General features: G+C 37.2%; 1 protein-coding gene and 1 long non-coding RNA gene across 5 annotated transcripts in view; one reads left to right on the top strand and one right to left on the bottom strand.

Moving 5' to 3' along the window:
- SLC38A11 (solute carrier family 38 member 11) overlaps positions 1 to 7462 on the top strand; it is a 57675-nt gene extending 50213 nt beyond the window's left edge. For all 3 annotated transcript variants that reach the window (XM_019838195.2, XM_006935325.5, XM_045033886.1), the window contains one exon: positions 5271 to 7462. In XM_019838195.2, coding sequence (XP_019693754.1) covers positions 5271 to 5564 — 294 coding nt within the window. In that variant the 3' untranslated portion in view covers positions 5565 to 7462. The remainder of the gene's footprint in view (positions 1 to 5270) is intronic.
- LOC109502715 overlaps positions 1172 to 16471 on the bottom strand; it is a 39217-nt gene continuing 23917 nt past the window's right edge. The window contains exon 5 of one of the 2 annotated variants that reach the window (XR_002744822.2): positions 1172 to 2988. This is a non-coding gene — a long non-coding RNA (uncharacterized LOC109502715). Of the gene's footprint in view, positions 2989 to 12604; positions 12855 to 16471 lie in introns of those variants that run through there. The other variant, XR_002161517.3, reaches the window with a different exon arrangement.

Below are 16471 nucleotides of genomic sequence, written 5' to 3'. Positions count from 1 at the left end.
AACAAGCAAAGAGGAAAAAAGAGGGAGACAAACCAAGAAACAGACTTAACTATAGAGAACACACTGATGGTCACCATAGGGGAGGCGGGCAGGGAATTGGGTTAAATAGGTTATGGAGATTAAGGAGGGCACTTACTGTAATGATCACCTGTGATGTATGGAAGTGTTGAATCACTATATTGTATACCTGAAACTAATATCACACTCTGTTAACTAACTGAAATTTAAATAAAAATTTTAAAAAAGAAAAGCTGAGATGGGCAAAAAAAAATAAATAAAGCATTTTGTGAGAATGTAATAAAATTGAGGATCTCCATTCTTTTACAGATCACCTGAGCATATGTTTTTTCAATCGACAGAAGTCTTTTGGCATGCAGAACATGTGCAGGTCTTTACTCAACTCCCTTCTGTGTGGACATTTGTCATGTTTAATAGAGCCAGATGAGGTGTTATTTCTCTCAATAACTAATGTAGGCTGGACCATGCAACACTTTGGAAGTACCTCAAGTATGCTGTGTTCCACTTCCGAATGACAGTGTGAGCTAATATGTACTGATTATTTACCCCGTACAAAGTGTTTTGCATGCATTATCTTCCTTGATCTGTATTAGTTTTACAGATGAAGAAACTGAGGCACAGAGTGATTAAATAGAGTAATTAAATAGTTCAGGGGTGCCTGGATGGCTCAGTCAGTTAGGCGTCTGACTTTGGCTCAGGTCATGATCTCGCAGTCTGTGAGTTCGAGCCCCGCATCTGGATCGGTGCTGACAGCTTGGAGCCTGGAGCCTGCTTCAGATTCTGTGTCGCCCTCTCTCTCTCTGCCCCTCCTCTGCTCATGCTCTGTCTCTCTCTCTCTCTCAAAAAATAAACATGAAAAAAATTTTTTAATAGTTCACACTAGTTGTAAGTGCAGAATCTAAATTTGAACACAGGCTTTCAGACTCTGTAGTCCACATTTAAAAAAAAAATTCCTTTAAATTACGTAAAATCAGTAAGTTCATTTCTCTGTCCACTTTTTTAAAATGTTTTAAAAAAATTTAAATGTTTATTTATATTTGAGAGAGAGACACACACAGAGTATGAGCAGGGGAAGGGCAGAGAGAGAGGGAGAGACAGAATCTGAAGCAGGCTCTGGGCTCTGTGCTGACAGCTCAGAGCCCGATGCGGGGCTCGAACCCACTATCTGTGAGATCATGACCTGAGCCGAAGTCAGACGCTCAACCGACTGAGCCACCCAGGCACCCCACTCTATCCATTTTTTAAGTTAAAAATCAATGCACTGAATTTACCTATAAGTGAGGTTAAGAGTAATCCATAATATATATATATATGGTTAGACTTTAATAATGGGTTAAAATAAATACCAGATGAAATAAAATGGGACTGAAAGTTTTCATCTAAATTGATGTTTCACTAATATCTTTTATCTTGGTTAATAATTGTACTTTAAGAATCCTACTGTGGCTTCTGAATCATCACTAAGTAGACTAATGATCTTCACTGATAGATAATGTAATAGAATCAAACCTTCGGTTTGCAAATTTAGGGAAATGCTGTTACTGTAACTAAAATAATAGAGGATAAATTATTTGGGGTTATATTAGTTATTTAATAAAAAGCAAAACCCTATTTAGAGCTTAGCTTCCCTTTTATTACATTGTTTTTATGGCAGTAGACAATAATGACGTATTTTCCAAAGGAAATGCACCCTCAATTTTAAAGGATTCATTTTAGAAGCAAATAAAATAAATATAAGTCCCATTCTTGGTAATAAAAATCCAGCTTCTTGGCACTGATGTTGCTATTAGAGAAAAGAGGTATCTGCAGTAATTGGGCCCTATGGGTTTCTACTTGCAGCAGTACAAAGAGAAAAGATGAAGCAGCTGGGGCCTGTGGCCAGAGTAACCAGCCCAACAAGCATTGTGTACAGCTTAAAGTAGAAGGAAGCAAGCAAGCCAATTACCCAGTGAGAGCCAACGTGGAGAGATGCAGTCATCAGGGTGAGCAAGGCATAGTTGGAGCTGCCAAAGACCTCCTGAGGTAGACAGAATTTCTCTTTAAGGTATAGGAATACATTTCATGAGTTCAAATTGATTATGAAGTAGAAATTCAGAAGATGTATAAGCATTCTTTTGTTTAGTTTTCAGCTTTCTTGCATCATTTGAGAGGTTTCTATTCTGGTAGGAAAATTTAGATACTTTTCTAATTTGAATTGCCAGTGAAAATCATCAACACCTTCTGTCATTTTCTTTAGCAAACTCCAGAATGCCCTGGCGTCAGTTGTGTCATTATCAAAGGATAGTGCTGCCCTGCCTTTATAAATAAGGCTGTATTTTATTTTCCATTGAAGAGAGACAGACAGAATCCCAAGCAGTCTCTATGCTATCAGCGCAGAGCCCAACATGGGGCTCAAACTCACTAACCGTGAGATCACAACCCGAGTCAAAATCAAGAGTCGGACACTTAACCAACTGAGCCATCTAGGTGCCTCTTATTCTCCCTTAACGAACAGTTATGATATTTACATCCTGTCAAGCAGTTCTAAAAATTATTCCAAAGCCAATGGTGTATATCTCACACAAGGCTATATTAAATAGATCAAAGAAGCTGGACGAATGTACAGGGAATAGAGCAGATGGAACCACTCTGTAATTCTGATGGTCTTGGGTCCTAACAACAACCTCTAGCAAGACTGAGCTTTCAAATATTAAGAAAGTAACTGTTATCTAGACAAGATACCCAACTGGACTTCTTCCAGTACAAACATCAGCTATATAGTTTTCCCACTAATTGCTACTTTCTCAACTCTTAAGAATTATAACATAAACAGAACACCCATTGCTTTGGACTGCCCAGCAAGTTAGGTTTGGAAGAGTCCCAAAATGCTGACTGATGACAGCTTCTTAGCAGCAGCTGGTGGCAGTTTTCATCCTGATAGTACTCTCAACACTCTGAAGTTCCAGATGAATTGGCATTCCCCGTTTGTTCCTGTAGAGAGAAGAGACTCTGTACATATACACATCCCCATACCCACATACATATATTTATATCTTAATTACTTTTTCATTGTTTTCAATTTTTTTTCAAAGAAACCAAAGGGTAATAATTATCATAAACACAGACTGGGTTCTACAGTATTTTTCATAACTTAAAAACAGTGTCAGTTTCAAGTGTTATGATACAGCCTAAGGAATCCATAATCCATTCAATTCTTGCCAAATGCAAACTAATTCTTTATATCTGTGTACCTTGGTAGGTACTTATTTTTATGCAGGTTCTATGAATGACAAAATTACAATGTCCTTATATTTTGTATTAGAATACAATGTGGGGTGGGGGTGGGGGCGCCTGGGTGGCTCAGTTGGTTATGCATCCAACTCTTGCTTTTGGCTCAGGTCATGATCTCATGGTTTGTGAGATGGAGCCCTGCCTTGGGCTCTGTGCGGAGTGTGGAACCTGCTTGGGATTCTCTCTCTCCCTCTCCCTTTGCCCCTCCACAGCTCATGCTCAGTCTCTCTCTCTCTCTCTCTCTCTCTCTCTCTCTCTCCCTCTGAATAAATATATAAACATTAGAAAAGAAAAAGAATACAATTTGGCACTCTTTTCTCATTCTTTATCTCTGACTGTAGACGTATTTTCCATGAAGTGTGGTCCCTCTTAATCTCCAAGTTTTTAGATACTGCCTGAATAGTCTCTTTTCATTTCTCTGCACTTCTGTTTTTGTAAAAAAAAAAAGTTATAGTTTTGGAATCATAGTAATATTTCTGGTATGAGGATGGTACTTAGTATAACAGTACATTTAGTAAATGATAATATTGAGAATATATTTCTTCTAAAACTGTTTTAAGGTATAATCTGCTTTTACATCATCCAGCTTCAAAATCAATTTTCTGTGATTTTTCCCTGGAGAAAATCTGCTAAAATCATGTGTCAAACCATAGGTGATAGGTGTATAGGGTTTCATTATACTATTCTTTCTACTTTTCTGTATATTTACAAATTTCCATTATAACTGTTTCAAATATAGCAAAACATATTTTAAGGAAAGCTTGCTTTTAATTCTAAACCAATATCATATTTGCTATTGAGTGTGTTTTTAAAAGTTGTGTTTTATGGCTTAAGAGAATGTCATTTGTGGTGCGCCTGGGTGGCTCAGTCGGTTAGGCATCTGACTTCAGCTCAGGTCATGATCTCATGGTTTGTGAGTTCAAGCCCCACCTGGGGCTCTGTGCTAACAGCTCAGAGCCTGGAGCCTGCTTCGGATTCTGTGTCTCCCTCTCTCTCTGCCCCTCCCCCACTCATGTTCTGTCTCTCTCAAAAATAAATAAATGTTAAAAAAAAATTTTAAAAAGAGTATCATTTGTTGTGTAATTATATTTGTTATGTCTTAGTAATATGTGTTATATTTTGTTTACTATATAATTCACATTTAATATAATTTAAAATCTCTATATTGCCTAAAATGCATTAAATGTTAACATTATTTCATGTGTTAGTGTCTAGTGCATATTTAGCCTCGAGGGGAAAGTATCTTTTCTTTTAAGTCAATAACTCTTGGTATTTTTATAATAGACAACACTACTGCCCATAATTTTCAATCTGACATGCCCCCTCAGGTTGGACTTACCCATAAGCTAATGTGGGGGAGGATGAATGAGTCATAGTCATTTAGTTCTGTCAATGTTCTAGAGTAATTAACGTGTTTGGTTTTACTTGAAAGAGAATTTAGAAATGTTATTTCATGTTAAGTGCCCTCGGGTGATAGTTATCTTTTTTTATTCCAAGGGGCACCTACTTTCATACACAATGAAAAAAGAGGAAAGATACACACTTCCCAATAGTCCCCTCTTGTACACAAATGACAAATAGACCTCTCATATTTGAACAGCATAGTAGGTACTCAGTAATTTGAGATAATGAGTATAAGGAAATATGATGTGACTGAAAACATGGGATGTTTCAAGAGTTTGCCAGAAATTGACCTTGCCATCTGCTTTATTTTCTAAATTATTATTTTCTGATCATGTTTTTCTTAGTCTGATATACTATTATGTTATTTTACTATTCTCATTTGTAAATACATTATCAGAAAGGGGAAAACCTATTCCTAAGTCTCCCTTGGATTATTTTTCTTTCCTTTGTTTGATTCAACTAAACCTATTAAACTTTTAATATGTACAATGACAAATATATTTTGTAAATGCTTTTTTAAATCCTGTCCAAGGAATGCTCCGTTCAGTAACGTATTATTTCTTGTTTTCAATATGCAGGGTGTGCTCTGTGCAGCTCCACTAATTTTTATCATTCCATCAGCATGCTATCTGAAACTCTCTGAAGAACCGAGGACACACTCAGATAAGATTATGGCCTGTGTCATGCTTCCTGTCGGTGCTGTGGTGATGGTTGTTGGGTTCGTCATGGCCATCACAAATCCTCAAGATTGCACCCACGGGCAGGAAATGTTCTACTGCTTTCCTGACAATTTCTCCCTCACAAACATCTCAGGTTCTCATTTTCAATTGACAACACAACCTTCCATTTTAAATACCAGTATCTTTCAATGAGTTGACTACTTTAAAAAGTATGTATGTTTTCATAGACTTCTAAACTGTAACATTCACACGTTTTTAGTCCGTGTATGACAAAATTATCATTTTGGCATTTATCAAGATTTGGTTTTCTTTAGTCTTTAGACCAATATAAAAGATAAAGAAGAAAAGAAAATTGTATTTTATTATTTTATTTTAAACAAAATAAAAAAAATTTTAATGACTCTGCTGCACTAATCTTAATTGCAGGAGGAAAAGTGAAGGCCTTGGCACTTGCTGCCATCCTCTCGAAGCATCATTCTTGTATTTGATAGGGGAGCCAACATATTGCATTCCAAAATAAGTAGACGATTGTGGGTTGGAATTTTGCATACATATCCTTTACAAGAAAAAATTGTTGTGTGTTTTAAAGTTTACGGAATCGAAGAGAAAGGAAAGTGAAAACTACTGAAGGGAACAGATATCCCAAGAGCAAAGTGAACGTTTCCATTGTAATTTCAACAGCATCCCTTGTTTAGAAGGGAGTGAATCCCTGGAGAAGTGAGTAAAGTTCTTCCTGTGTTAAGAAGCATGAATAATAGACTGTACAGAGCAAGATGTGTGAGGAATAAACATTACCTCTCAAGTTTGGATCCTGTGGGAATACAATGGTAGTGCCATTAAATAGATTATAAAACGGGGCGGGGGGGAATCCACAAGTTTCTCTGAGGCACAAGCCCAAGAGATGGGTTATGTGTCAGCTTTGGACCCGTTGATTTCAAGTACTGGTGAGAGTATACAACTGGAAGCTGAAATCGGAGACTAGACCCTTGCAAGAAGAATCGGGGCTACGGAAGAGGTTTTCTTACTCCTCAGTGATCCTCAGGGAGATTCTCAAGAGTTCTTGTTGACTGGATTTTCCTGACTAGACACTGAAATGGAGTTTGGCATGCAGGGTATTTATTAAGGATCATCACTAACAGGAGAGAGGAGGAATGCAGCATCGGAAGGGCAAGATGGAACTGTAGCACAGGCCAACAAAGCCTCAGCCAAGTCCATGGGGAAACTAGAGCATCTGTGGCCCTTCAAGACTTGTCCCTGTTCAGGTGAAATAGCCAAGTTGTAATACCACTGCCTCCATCGGTCCTTGAATGTGGACACTCGTGGAGGACGAGCCTGTGGACTGGGAAGCTCTTGGCAGCTGAACAAACCCTACAGGAACTGAGAGTTGGGTGCTGTCTTTTGGTGGCTGGGGCATCACATGCTTCCTTGTAGGGGAACTGGTAGGCACAGCTGTGTCCTCCACAGCTGCCCTCAGTTTTTAATGAGGATTTTAAAATATCTTTTCATGAGGATTTCGTATCTTCAAATCTATGACAATCTTTTAAAAGTAGTCAAACAAAATTTGGCCACCCTACACCAAATCGCCCCAAATTTTATTTCTCACTTTTTAATTTGTATTTCAAGTTGACAATACATGGCACTTTATTAACCATTGCCAAACAGAAAATACCACAAGCAGAGTTAATACCCGATGTGTTTGTACAAATCACAGTCAAAAAACAAAAAAGAACAAAACACAAAACAAAACAAAAACCCACAGGAAGTATATAACGGATAGTTTCACAGTAGTTTGAATAAAGAGGTGAGAGCTGAGTCATCATGTGATTCAGACTAAGACCTGTGGATAGCAAAGAAAGCTGTACCTTAGGCAAAACCGTGCTCAGGCTTGGAGTATGATTTTTGCTTCAATAAAACATTATCCATGCCCCTCAATTAGTTTAAATGCTATGGGCTGTATAGCTTTTCTGTAGTTGACTTGTAGATTTGTGTTTCATAGTTGTTTAAGAATCATAAGGTTAAGTGGTATGTGCCTATTTTTAGATTGATACATGTTTTGGTAAAAAAAATAAAATAAAAATACTTTGATTCCATACTGAGGGAATGTAAAAAATTTTTACAACAGTCTATCTCTGCATTACTCAAGACTGAGAAACACTGACCTACATAGTTTTTAGATAAAGTCAGAAGAGATGAGATTCCAAGAGTGTACAAAGAGAAACACATCAAGGATAATGTAATTTAGCACTTAACCATCTATTATCTTGTAGCTTGGGTATTGCTTCAGATACCAAAAGTTAAATTAACCTTGATTCTTCAAGTAGGTTACAAAAAAACCCAAAAACAACAAAACCTTCCTGATAGGAACTGAGTATCGCATTAATGCCTAATCAATACTTTTTGTTTTGTTTTGTTTTGTTTTTGTTTTATTTTTATTCCTAATCAAATGTAGAACAAAACTGCCCTGATCCCAGTTATAGCTACATCTTTCTTTTTTTTTTTTAATGTTTTTTTTTCCATTTATTTTTGAGAGAGAGACAGAGACAGAGGATGAGCAGGGGAGGCCGGAGGGAGACAGAGAAACAGAATCTGAAGCAGGCTCCAGGCTCTGAGCTATCAGCACAGAGCCTGACACCGGGCTTGAACTTGTGAACCGTGAGATCATAACCTGAGCCAAAATCGGCCACTTAACCATCTGAGCCACCCAGGCGCCCCACTACATCTTTCAAATTATGATAGAATAAATCTTTGAAACACATCTATTTTTTATTGCAATTATTTTTTGCAATTATATTGCAATATATATATGCAATATATATGCAATATATTATATTGCAATTATAAATAAATTTATTTGAAATTATTTATTGCAATTATTTTTTATTGCAAATATTCTATTTGCAAGAATACTTACCTGTTTCTTTAGTTTGCTACCATGCAAAACTTTGAGAACTTACCCCCTTCTATTTTCTACCTCAATTTAATGACAGATTTCTACTTAAACTCATTCCCTCCTGGCTACTTGTTGCCCCTAATACAGCAACTTGAGGACTTTAAACCAATTTCTCAGGTTATCACTATAATTGGAATTATAAAGTGTTTCTTCATTTAAGAAATAAAGGGAATAGTATATTGACACACTAATGTAAACATCTAGTAATACATTTCCTTTAAGAGTACAGATTGGATGGCACCTGTGTAATTTGTGAATTGGGTCCTTGTCCATGTTACAATTTATAATAGGATCTTTCATCTCAAGCTAACTTGAACCATCTTCAAGTATCAGCAGGGAGACCTCCTTGCCTCTATCTCCAATGGTGTCAAGCTGTAATGGTTGCCTCTTGTCTTTCCTAAAAGGACCCTGAAATCCAGGTTATGCAACTAAGAAAATCCCCACTAGTCCTCTGCTGAAGACATACTGCTTACATCAGTTTAATTAAAGATTAATTTATTGGACAGAAGCGGTCCTCTTTCTGGTGTATCTGCTGCCATCTTCTCAGGAAAGCAGTATTAGTCTGGTTTGGGTTCAGTTTTGTTTTGTTTTGTTTTGTTTTTTAGCTGAGCTGGCCACTGACAGGTAACCCAAGAGTGGCTCAAGCATGGGCCAGCCAGTGATCTTGGGGTGGGGTGCTCATAAATACTAACTGTGGTAAGGGCAATAATTAGCTACACCAATCAGATAAGCTTCTTTAGGAATTTATACTTATTCTGAAAAGTGTATAAAGAATTTGCCCTGATGACAGAGCAAACATGCGGAATGGATGAGAGACACCATGAGTTAGGGAACCACATAGACTGGGACAGAGAAAAGAGCATATTCCTTGGAACAGTGGTTCTCAAACTTTAACATGTGTCTGAATCCCTTGGAGGATCAATTGAAACACAGATTGCCGGGACCCACCTTCAGAGTTTCTGGTTCAGTGCTCTGGGGTGAGGCCTGAGAACGTGCATTTCTGAAAAGTTCCCAGGTGGTGCTGCTGCTGTTGGTTCAAAGATCACATTTGAATATTGTTGGAGGTTGGACATAAGAGAGATGCTAGATGGTACCATCTGTTTAGAGGCTGGGCAAAATACAGGCAAGAAGTAGAAATGCTGTGCTGGAGCTCAGGGAGAAAACTGAGGCTAGAGACAGAGGGAGGAAAGCTACTGGCACATATTAAATGTCCTTATCTTTTGTTTCTTTGAAAAATCATTTAGAGAAGCTTACAGAGGGAAGAGGAGAAACCAAGACTGTAAGATTAGCGAAGAGTAATGACAAGAGAGGGGAGGAGAGTTAACAACAAAGAAGAAAACAGAGATTACAGTCTAAAGTCAACACAGCTGCAGTGGTTAAGCTGAAAGCCTGGTGTGGAGCCTACAGGCATTCAGAGAAGGTTGCCTGAGCTTCATAGGAAGAAAAGAAGGAAGGAAATATTCCAGTTCCTTGAAAGTACACCAAGTTCTCCTAGGACTAAACTCTCAGTGGAATGTCTTACTTGGAAAATTACATAGGGAACATGAGTATAACTAGGCTGGACTCATAACATCATGCAGATAAAGAATTCCTGTAGTAGTGTTGTATAGGACACTTTTAATTATCATTCCACTAATGTTTGCTCATCCACAATAAAGATTATCGGTAAATTTAGTTTTGGAGTTTTTATTATATTATTCATTTATAAAAATATGCTAAGTGCTCTATGAAAACATACACACACACACACACACACACACACACACAGATTTAGTCTGTCCATTTCTAACTTCCACCTGATTCTGGATTCTGATCCTTATCAACTCACAATAGACTAATGCCACAGCCTCTTACAGAAGTATTTGCCTGTGGTTTCTTTTCCATTCAAGGTGATCACTCTGAGAATCATCGTATTAAACTGACATTATTAAACTGATGTTTAATAACACCACTTGCTCAAAATCTTTCCATGAAACTCTTGTGCTTATAGAATAAAGTACAAACTCCAAACTCCAGCCTGTATTCAAAACTTTCATAATATGGCCTCAACATGGCATTCTGGTCTTTTGTTCCATGAACCACAGGAAGGGACTCTTTAGTCTAACATAACTAACACATTCCTTTACACTAAAATTGCTCTTTGCCACTTTTGCCCCTAAATTCTTGGCATTCTCTCACCTGAATATTCAACTCCTCCCTCTCATCAAAATTCTATCAATTCTTTGATCTTCTCCCTGTTCTATACCTGGCAACTTTAGCTGCAAATCAGTTCTTCCTCCTTTGGAATTCTGTGATTCTTGTCCTTATGTTGCATGAGGAAAGCCCCTCTCTCTGTCTAACCAGACTGAAAGCTCGTTGAGGACCGACAGTGTGCTTTAAAGCTTCTTTTTATTCTTCATATCTCATGGCAAGGAGACTCGAATATAGTAAACACAAGTATTTGAAGTGAGATTGATGGTGTAAAAGGGAAAATGGTTAATTATACCATACGTATTATTTTATTGAATTTTTTCCGGCTATAATGATTGTCATATAAAGTAAAGTAGCATTTTAATGTGATGTAGTCGTTCATCTACCAAGCTGGTTTAAATAATTGAGTTGGGTTTCTTGTTTTGCTTTATTATGCACAGAACCTACAGAGAAATTTGGGATAGTCATAAAAGGACTCTTCAAGTAAATACCAATCAGCACATCTTTTCACTCGTTTTTGACAGCTAACTAAACATTTACTTATATCTTTCTTAATTATAAGCTCTTTAAGACCTAAGACCATGTCACATTTAGTTTTCTTTTTTTGCCAGTGTATGCTCATTTTTTACTCATGCCTGATAAATATTTAATGATTTGAATTTATCTAATTTATACATATCTACCTCCATTTTATAACCCATCAAGAAAACTTACATTAACCCCTTTATTTAATATTATTCCTAAATTTAATATTTAATATTATTCCTCATGGTGTCTCTCATCCATTCTGCATGTTTGCTCTGTCATCAGGGCAACAACAACTAAGTGTCAAAATTTTAAACCAAATATGTTTATGACTTAGGTACAATTATCACCTTGCCTAATCTCAGCAAATAGCTCAGTAATTGTATAGGGCACTGAAAACAAGAGGTGGTTTAGGAACACAGGCAAAATTTAAGAACACTTTGGGCAACTATCAGTTTGAGTTTTAAGTTTGAAAGGCTTTGGAAATGTTTATATCCAAGACAGTGGCAGCTGTGTATTTATCATTTTTAAATTTTGTTTTGCCAGAGGACAAGGCCAATTCCAGAAAAACAAACCCAGCCCAGGCTTCTTAGAGTCAGGTCCCATTGCAAAACAACATTGTTCTTTAATTTTTACGTTCTGAAGGAGAAAAGAATAAAGCGCACACACACACACACACACACACACACACACACACACACAAAGCAAAGAAAAATTACTTTATCCCAGAACAGCAGTCTTTGGAGGACTTCTGACTTTTCTTACACAAGTTTGCATTCTTGTAAAGTCTTAAAGAGAATTTTCCAAGTTACAACTTTTAACTATTGTTCCTCCTTGTACAAAATGTAGATAAGCTGGAAGTTGAGTAATATGACCTTGGGTTTTATGTGCTCTGTGTCTCAGTGCATTTTAGAATGAATTTAGATTTATTTAAAAAGTTGTAAGAATAGACAAGGGAAGGAAATTACCTTTAAACGTTTGGAAAAATAGGGCTTAGAAAACCCTGGGTTTTATAGAAGGGGCTGCTTGATTGGATAAACACAATGGGAGAGTCTCTTTATTCTAGAAGACAATCTGACCTTTTAAAGCAGACATTTCCTTATGTATACGTACCCTGTGATTTATATTCTGAATTGCATTTCTGGTGACTTTGCTCTCCATAAAAAGAGAAGCCCAGAAGACTTCTGCCTTGCATAAAATTCAAATGTGGGTTCATGGCTTTAAATAGGAGCTGTCTATCCAAATGGGTAACAGAAGGTTGACCACTATGGTTTCCCAACAAAGTTAACCCACATGGCTTAAAGTTGTTCCCCCTGAAGGCCTCTACTGCGTGTCTTCAGCCATTGTAATTTTTCACCTCAACACCAGTACTATTCTCCAAACAACAGCTGTGTGTCTGCCCACTTCCTTTACACTCTGGATAAATCTGGCCTTTCAGAATTACATTAGAGCAGGCCTAGCAGTAGTGGGTGGATAATCATCTGCTTTATAAGTGAGGAAAATCTGAAAAGTTTCTCTATTCATTTTCTCAAATATCTTCTATGAAATGATACCAAGGCATCTGACATATTGTTGATGGCTTTTCAGTGTTTAGAACAGAGTCATTCCTTAACACTGGGGATAAGGGAAAGGATCCAGAATAACAATTGGAAGAGTAGCTCTAAACTTTAAGGGTAGCTCATGAGAATGCTGCCCTCCACACTTCTCTCCACCTCCCTAAATTCCAGCAGAACTTCAGATTTTTCCCAAATGCCTCCTCTTCTGAAAAGTCTTCCAAGTCTTCTCCAGCAGACCATAGCTTTTCTTCTTCTGCAAAACTAAGGGTATATATCTGATGGTTAATAGAAGGAACAATCCAGTGTAAATTAGAACTTTCTAATAATTAAGAGTTCACTAATGTTGGCATGGGCTACTCTGGGACTTGGTGAGCCTTCTGTGACTGAGACAACTTGGAGGCTGGAAAAACAATTGCCTGTAATGTCATAGGGGCAGTTCACTGCTGAATAAAAACTGAACTTGATGATCTTCTCGTCAAGGTGTCCTCTAATGCTGAGCCTCTAGGTACTGCCTTGTGTTCTCTGATGAAATAAAATACAGAGCTGTTCTTGAAATTTTTCATTATTTATTTTTGCAACTCGCTTAATTTTTTTCTAGATAAGTATTAAACAGATTAAGAGTGGCAATTTTTTGATTCTTTTTCAGTGCTTAGACCACCTTGTACAAAATAATTGTTAAAAAAAAAAAAAACTTACGAATTGAACCATGAGAGCTAGTTTTGAAGGGAGGACAACCTGGAGACAATAAACCAGATATGGAACAGCACCTAAGCACCACATTTCTAGGGATCAGGTCCCACTGAAGGATGGGAGCTCACAGGAAGTTAGAGCAGTTCGTCAGCAACTTCACTTATTCTACCATTAGGTCAATGTAGAGATTATTGCTGCCATTGCTGACCAGCATGCAAAAACCGTTCTCATTCTCTTCCTTCTTTTCACCGTTCCCAATTTTCCACTTACAAGAAAGATATTTGCAGGAAACACTACACAGAATGCTTAATAATTGTGGCAAATAGATCCATAAGTTCTTTAATTGCCCCCCTTTGATTGGAGGAAGTTCCATAAAAGCAGAATAGAACCCAATCACAGACAAGATAAACACAAATGTATTAAGCCCAGAATGGGGTTCACAGATGTGCAGTATCTACTGTTGATTAAGAACTAGGAGGTGGTTATACTGCTTTGCCCTAAGAAGTATGGTTTATGGATCAGCAGCATGGGCATTACATGTGAGCTCTTTAGAAATACAGCATTTCAGGCTCCATTTCAAACGGACTGAAGCAGCATCTGCATTGTAACAGCCCAAGGTTGTTCATGTCCAAGTTTGAGAAGCACTAATGTACCAGGCCTTGTCTTTTGGGAGGGGGACTCATCAGAATCCACTAGGAAAATTAGTTAAAGAGAAAAACAACCCCTGGAGAATCTGTTATGCCCAAACAAGGGCTTCCATTACTCACGAGAATTGTGGTAACACATTTCTTGGGGTTTGGGGAGGAAAAGTGACTGTAAATCATGATCCGTGGCTATAACACTAAAGCCCATTTCTGTGTATTGTGTTTTCTCCCAGTCATGCAATCAAAAATGAGGTTTTTTTCCCAACATTGTCTAAAATTGAAACAAACTAGTCATACCTTTTCTTTAGATAAAAATTGCAATTTCTTTTTAACTATGATAGAAACAATATTACAAATGAAAAATTTTAAGGCATCCTGTTGACTTCTAGCTTGTGTGTAAAAAGCCCTAATGAATAAGTCAGAAAGTTTCTACCATGGGAATGTGCTTTGAATTTATGGTCATATCTGGGAGGTAGAGAGCAAAAAGGATTACCACTGCATTAAATATTTAAAGCCTGAACATAGCAATTATATTTAAATGCATGGAGAGGATAACTTAAGAGATAAATGTATGACAGTCACCAAAAATATTCCTTATGTCACTTCTAGATTAAATGTTTGATTAAACAAAATATTCACTATCTTAAGACACATTCTCCAATGAAGAACAGCTTAAAATACATTTTTCCTTAATAAAGATGAACCTGTATTTACTTTAACATTTTTTTTAACATTTTTAACGTTTTTATTTTTGAGAGAGAGAAAGAGAGACTGAGCGCGAGCAGGGGAGGGGCAAAGAGCGAGGGAGACACAGAATCCAAAGAAGGCTCCAGGCTCTGAGCTGTTAGCACAGAACCCGATGTGGGCCTTGAACTCATGAACCACGAGATCATGACCTGAGACAAAGTCAGATGCTTAACCGACTGCGTCACCCAGGCACCCCACTTTGTTAACATTGAAAACTTAGGGAGGGGCACCTGGGTGGCCCAGTTAGTTAGTTGGCTGACTCTTGATTTCAGCTCACAGTTCATGGGATCTCACAGTTCATGGGATCAAGCCTGTGTCTGCCTCTGTGCTGACAGCGTGGAGCCTGCTTAGGATGCTCTCTTTGCCTCTCTCTCTGCCCCTCCCTCCCTAGTGCAGGAGTGCTCTCTCTCTTTTTCTCAAAATAAATTAAACAAATAAATAAATAATGAAAAAAGTATGCTCTATTTTGAAGCAAACAATAACTGACTAATATAATTTAATTTAAATTCAGGGAGGGTCTGGTATTCAGAGAATGGAGAATATTTCTCATTCTAACTGCAAGAACTCTTGACTACAAGGGTGAGCCACAAAAAGCCCTTATCTAAGTGGCAGCCACCTGGGTTTCCTCAGTCATCAGCGTGAGAAGGCAGGAAGTCTGGGTCCAAAGTTAGAAGGATGAATCTCAACTTTGTCCTTATTCATGTAAGAAAGTGATTTAACCTTTTTTTTTTTTTTTAAATAGGCCTCACACCCAGCGCAGAGCCCAATGCTGGGCTTGAACTCACATCTCTGATATCAAGATCTGAGCTAAGATCAAGAGTCAGATGCTTAACCAACTGAGTCACCTGGGTACTCCAATTTAACCTTTTTAACCCTCACTTTTCTTATCTATAAAATGAAGAAATCATTATATAGTAGGTTTCTGTGAGAATTTTTCTTAGGCTTATTGATAATGTGTATTACTATATGTACTATATTGCACTTACTTATTTTTTCTCATTGTGGTTTTTTATTTTATTGGATGAAATGATATCATGTCTTTATAAATAATGTATGAACTAACTTTAAAAATTTGGTATTTAACTTTTAATTTTGGTAATCATTATTTTACCAAACAAGCTTTTCATTCTATATAGCCAAATAATTTGTTTTTAAGGTTTTTCAATAGTTTTCATAAAAGTCATTCTTCAGCTCAAGAAAGGTAATACTTTACAAAAATAATCTTGTAGATTTGAATTATAATATGCTCATCTTTTAAAGTATTTTTGTTACAAAATTATAAAGCGCAAATTGTAAATAAAAATATTTTGGTTTTGCTAACATTTTGTTATATTATTGTTAATATTTGGTCTATTACCTTTCAGTCATTTTCTATGTAGATTGTGTCCAAAACTGGAACAATGCTATTGTGACATAATAAGAAATATATATTTGGTCTCTGCCTCCAGTTCCTGACACAGAGCTCCTAAAACACTCATATTTTCTTTGAAGTGATAGAGATGCTATGAGCATCTTTTGTTTTAATATTTGGTCTTTAGCCCAGATTCCTGGTCCAAAGGCTTTTAGACCCTTGGAATCTCTGGGGTGATAAGAGACTTCATATGCTAATGAATGATGGGGTAGCTAGTGGTTCCTAGATAGCTTTGGGGGACTCTTCCCCCAAATAGTTGTCTGTTCACCTGCAACTATTGTTGTAGGAGGGTTATTCACCAGAAAGACCAAGGCCTAAGTAGAAGGTTGAACCTCTAGGGAGGGGAAATAGGCTGGACTTAATCACCAATGGCCAATGATTTAATC

This window comes from Felis catus, chromosome C1 (genome assembly GCF_018350175.1).
Source record: "Felis catus isolate Fca126 chromosome C1, F.catus_Fca126_mat1.0, whole genome shotgun sequence".
Classification (NCBI taxonomy): Eukaryota; Metazoa; Chordata; class Mammalia; order Carnivora; family Felidae; genus Felis; species Felis catus.
This window is presented reverse-complemented; position numbering and strand designations above follow the sequence as displayed.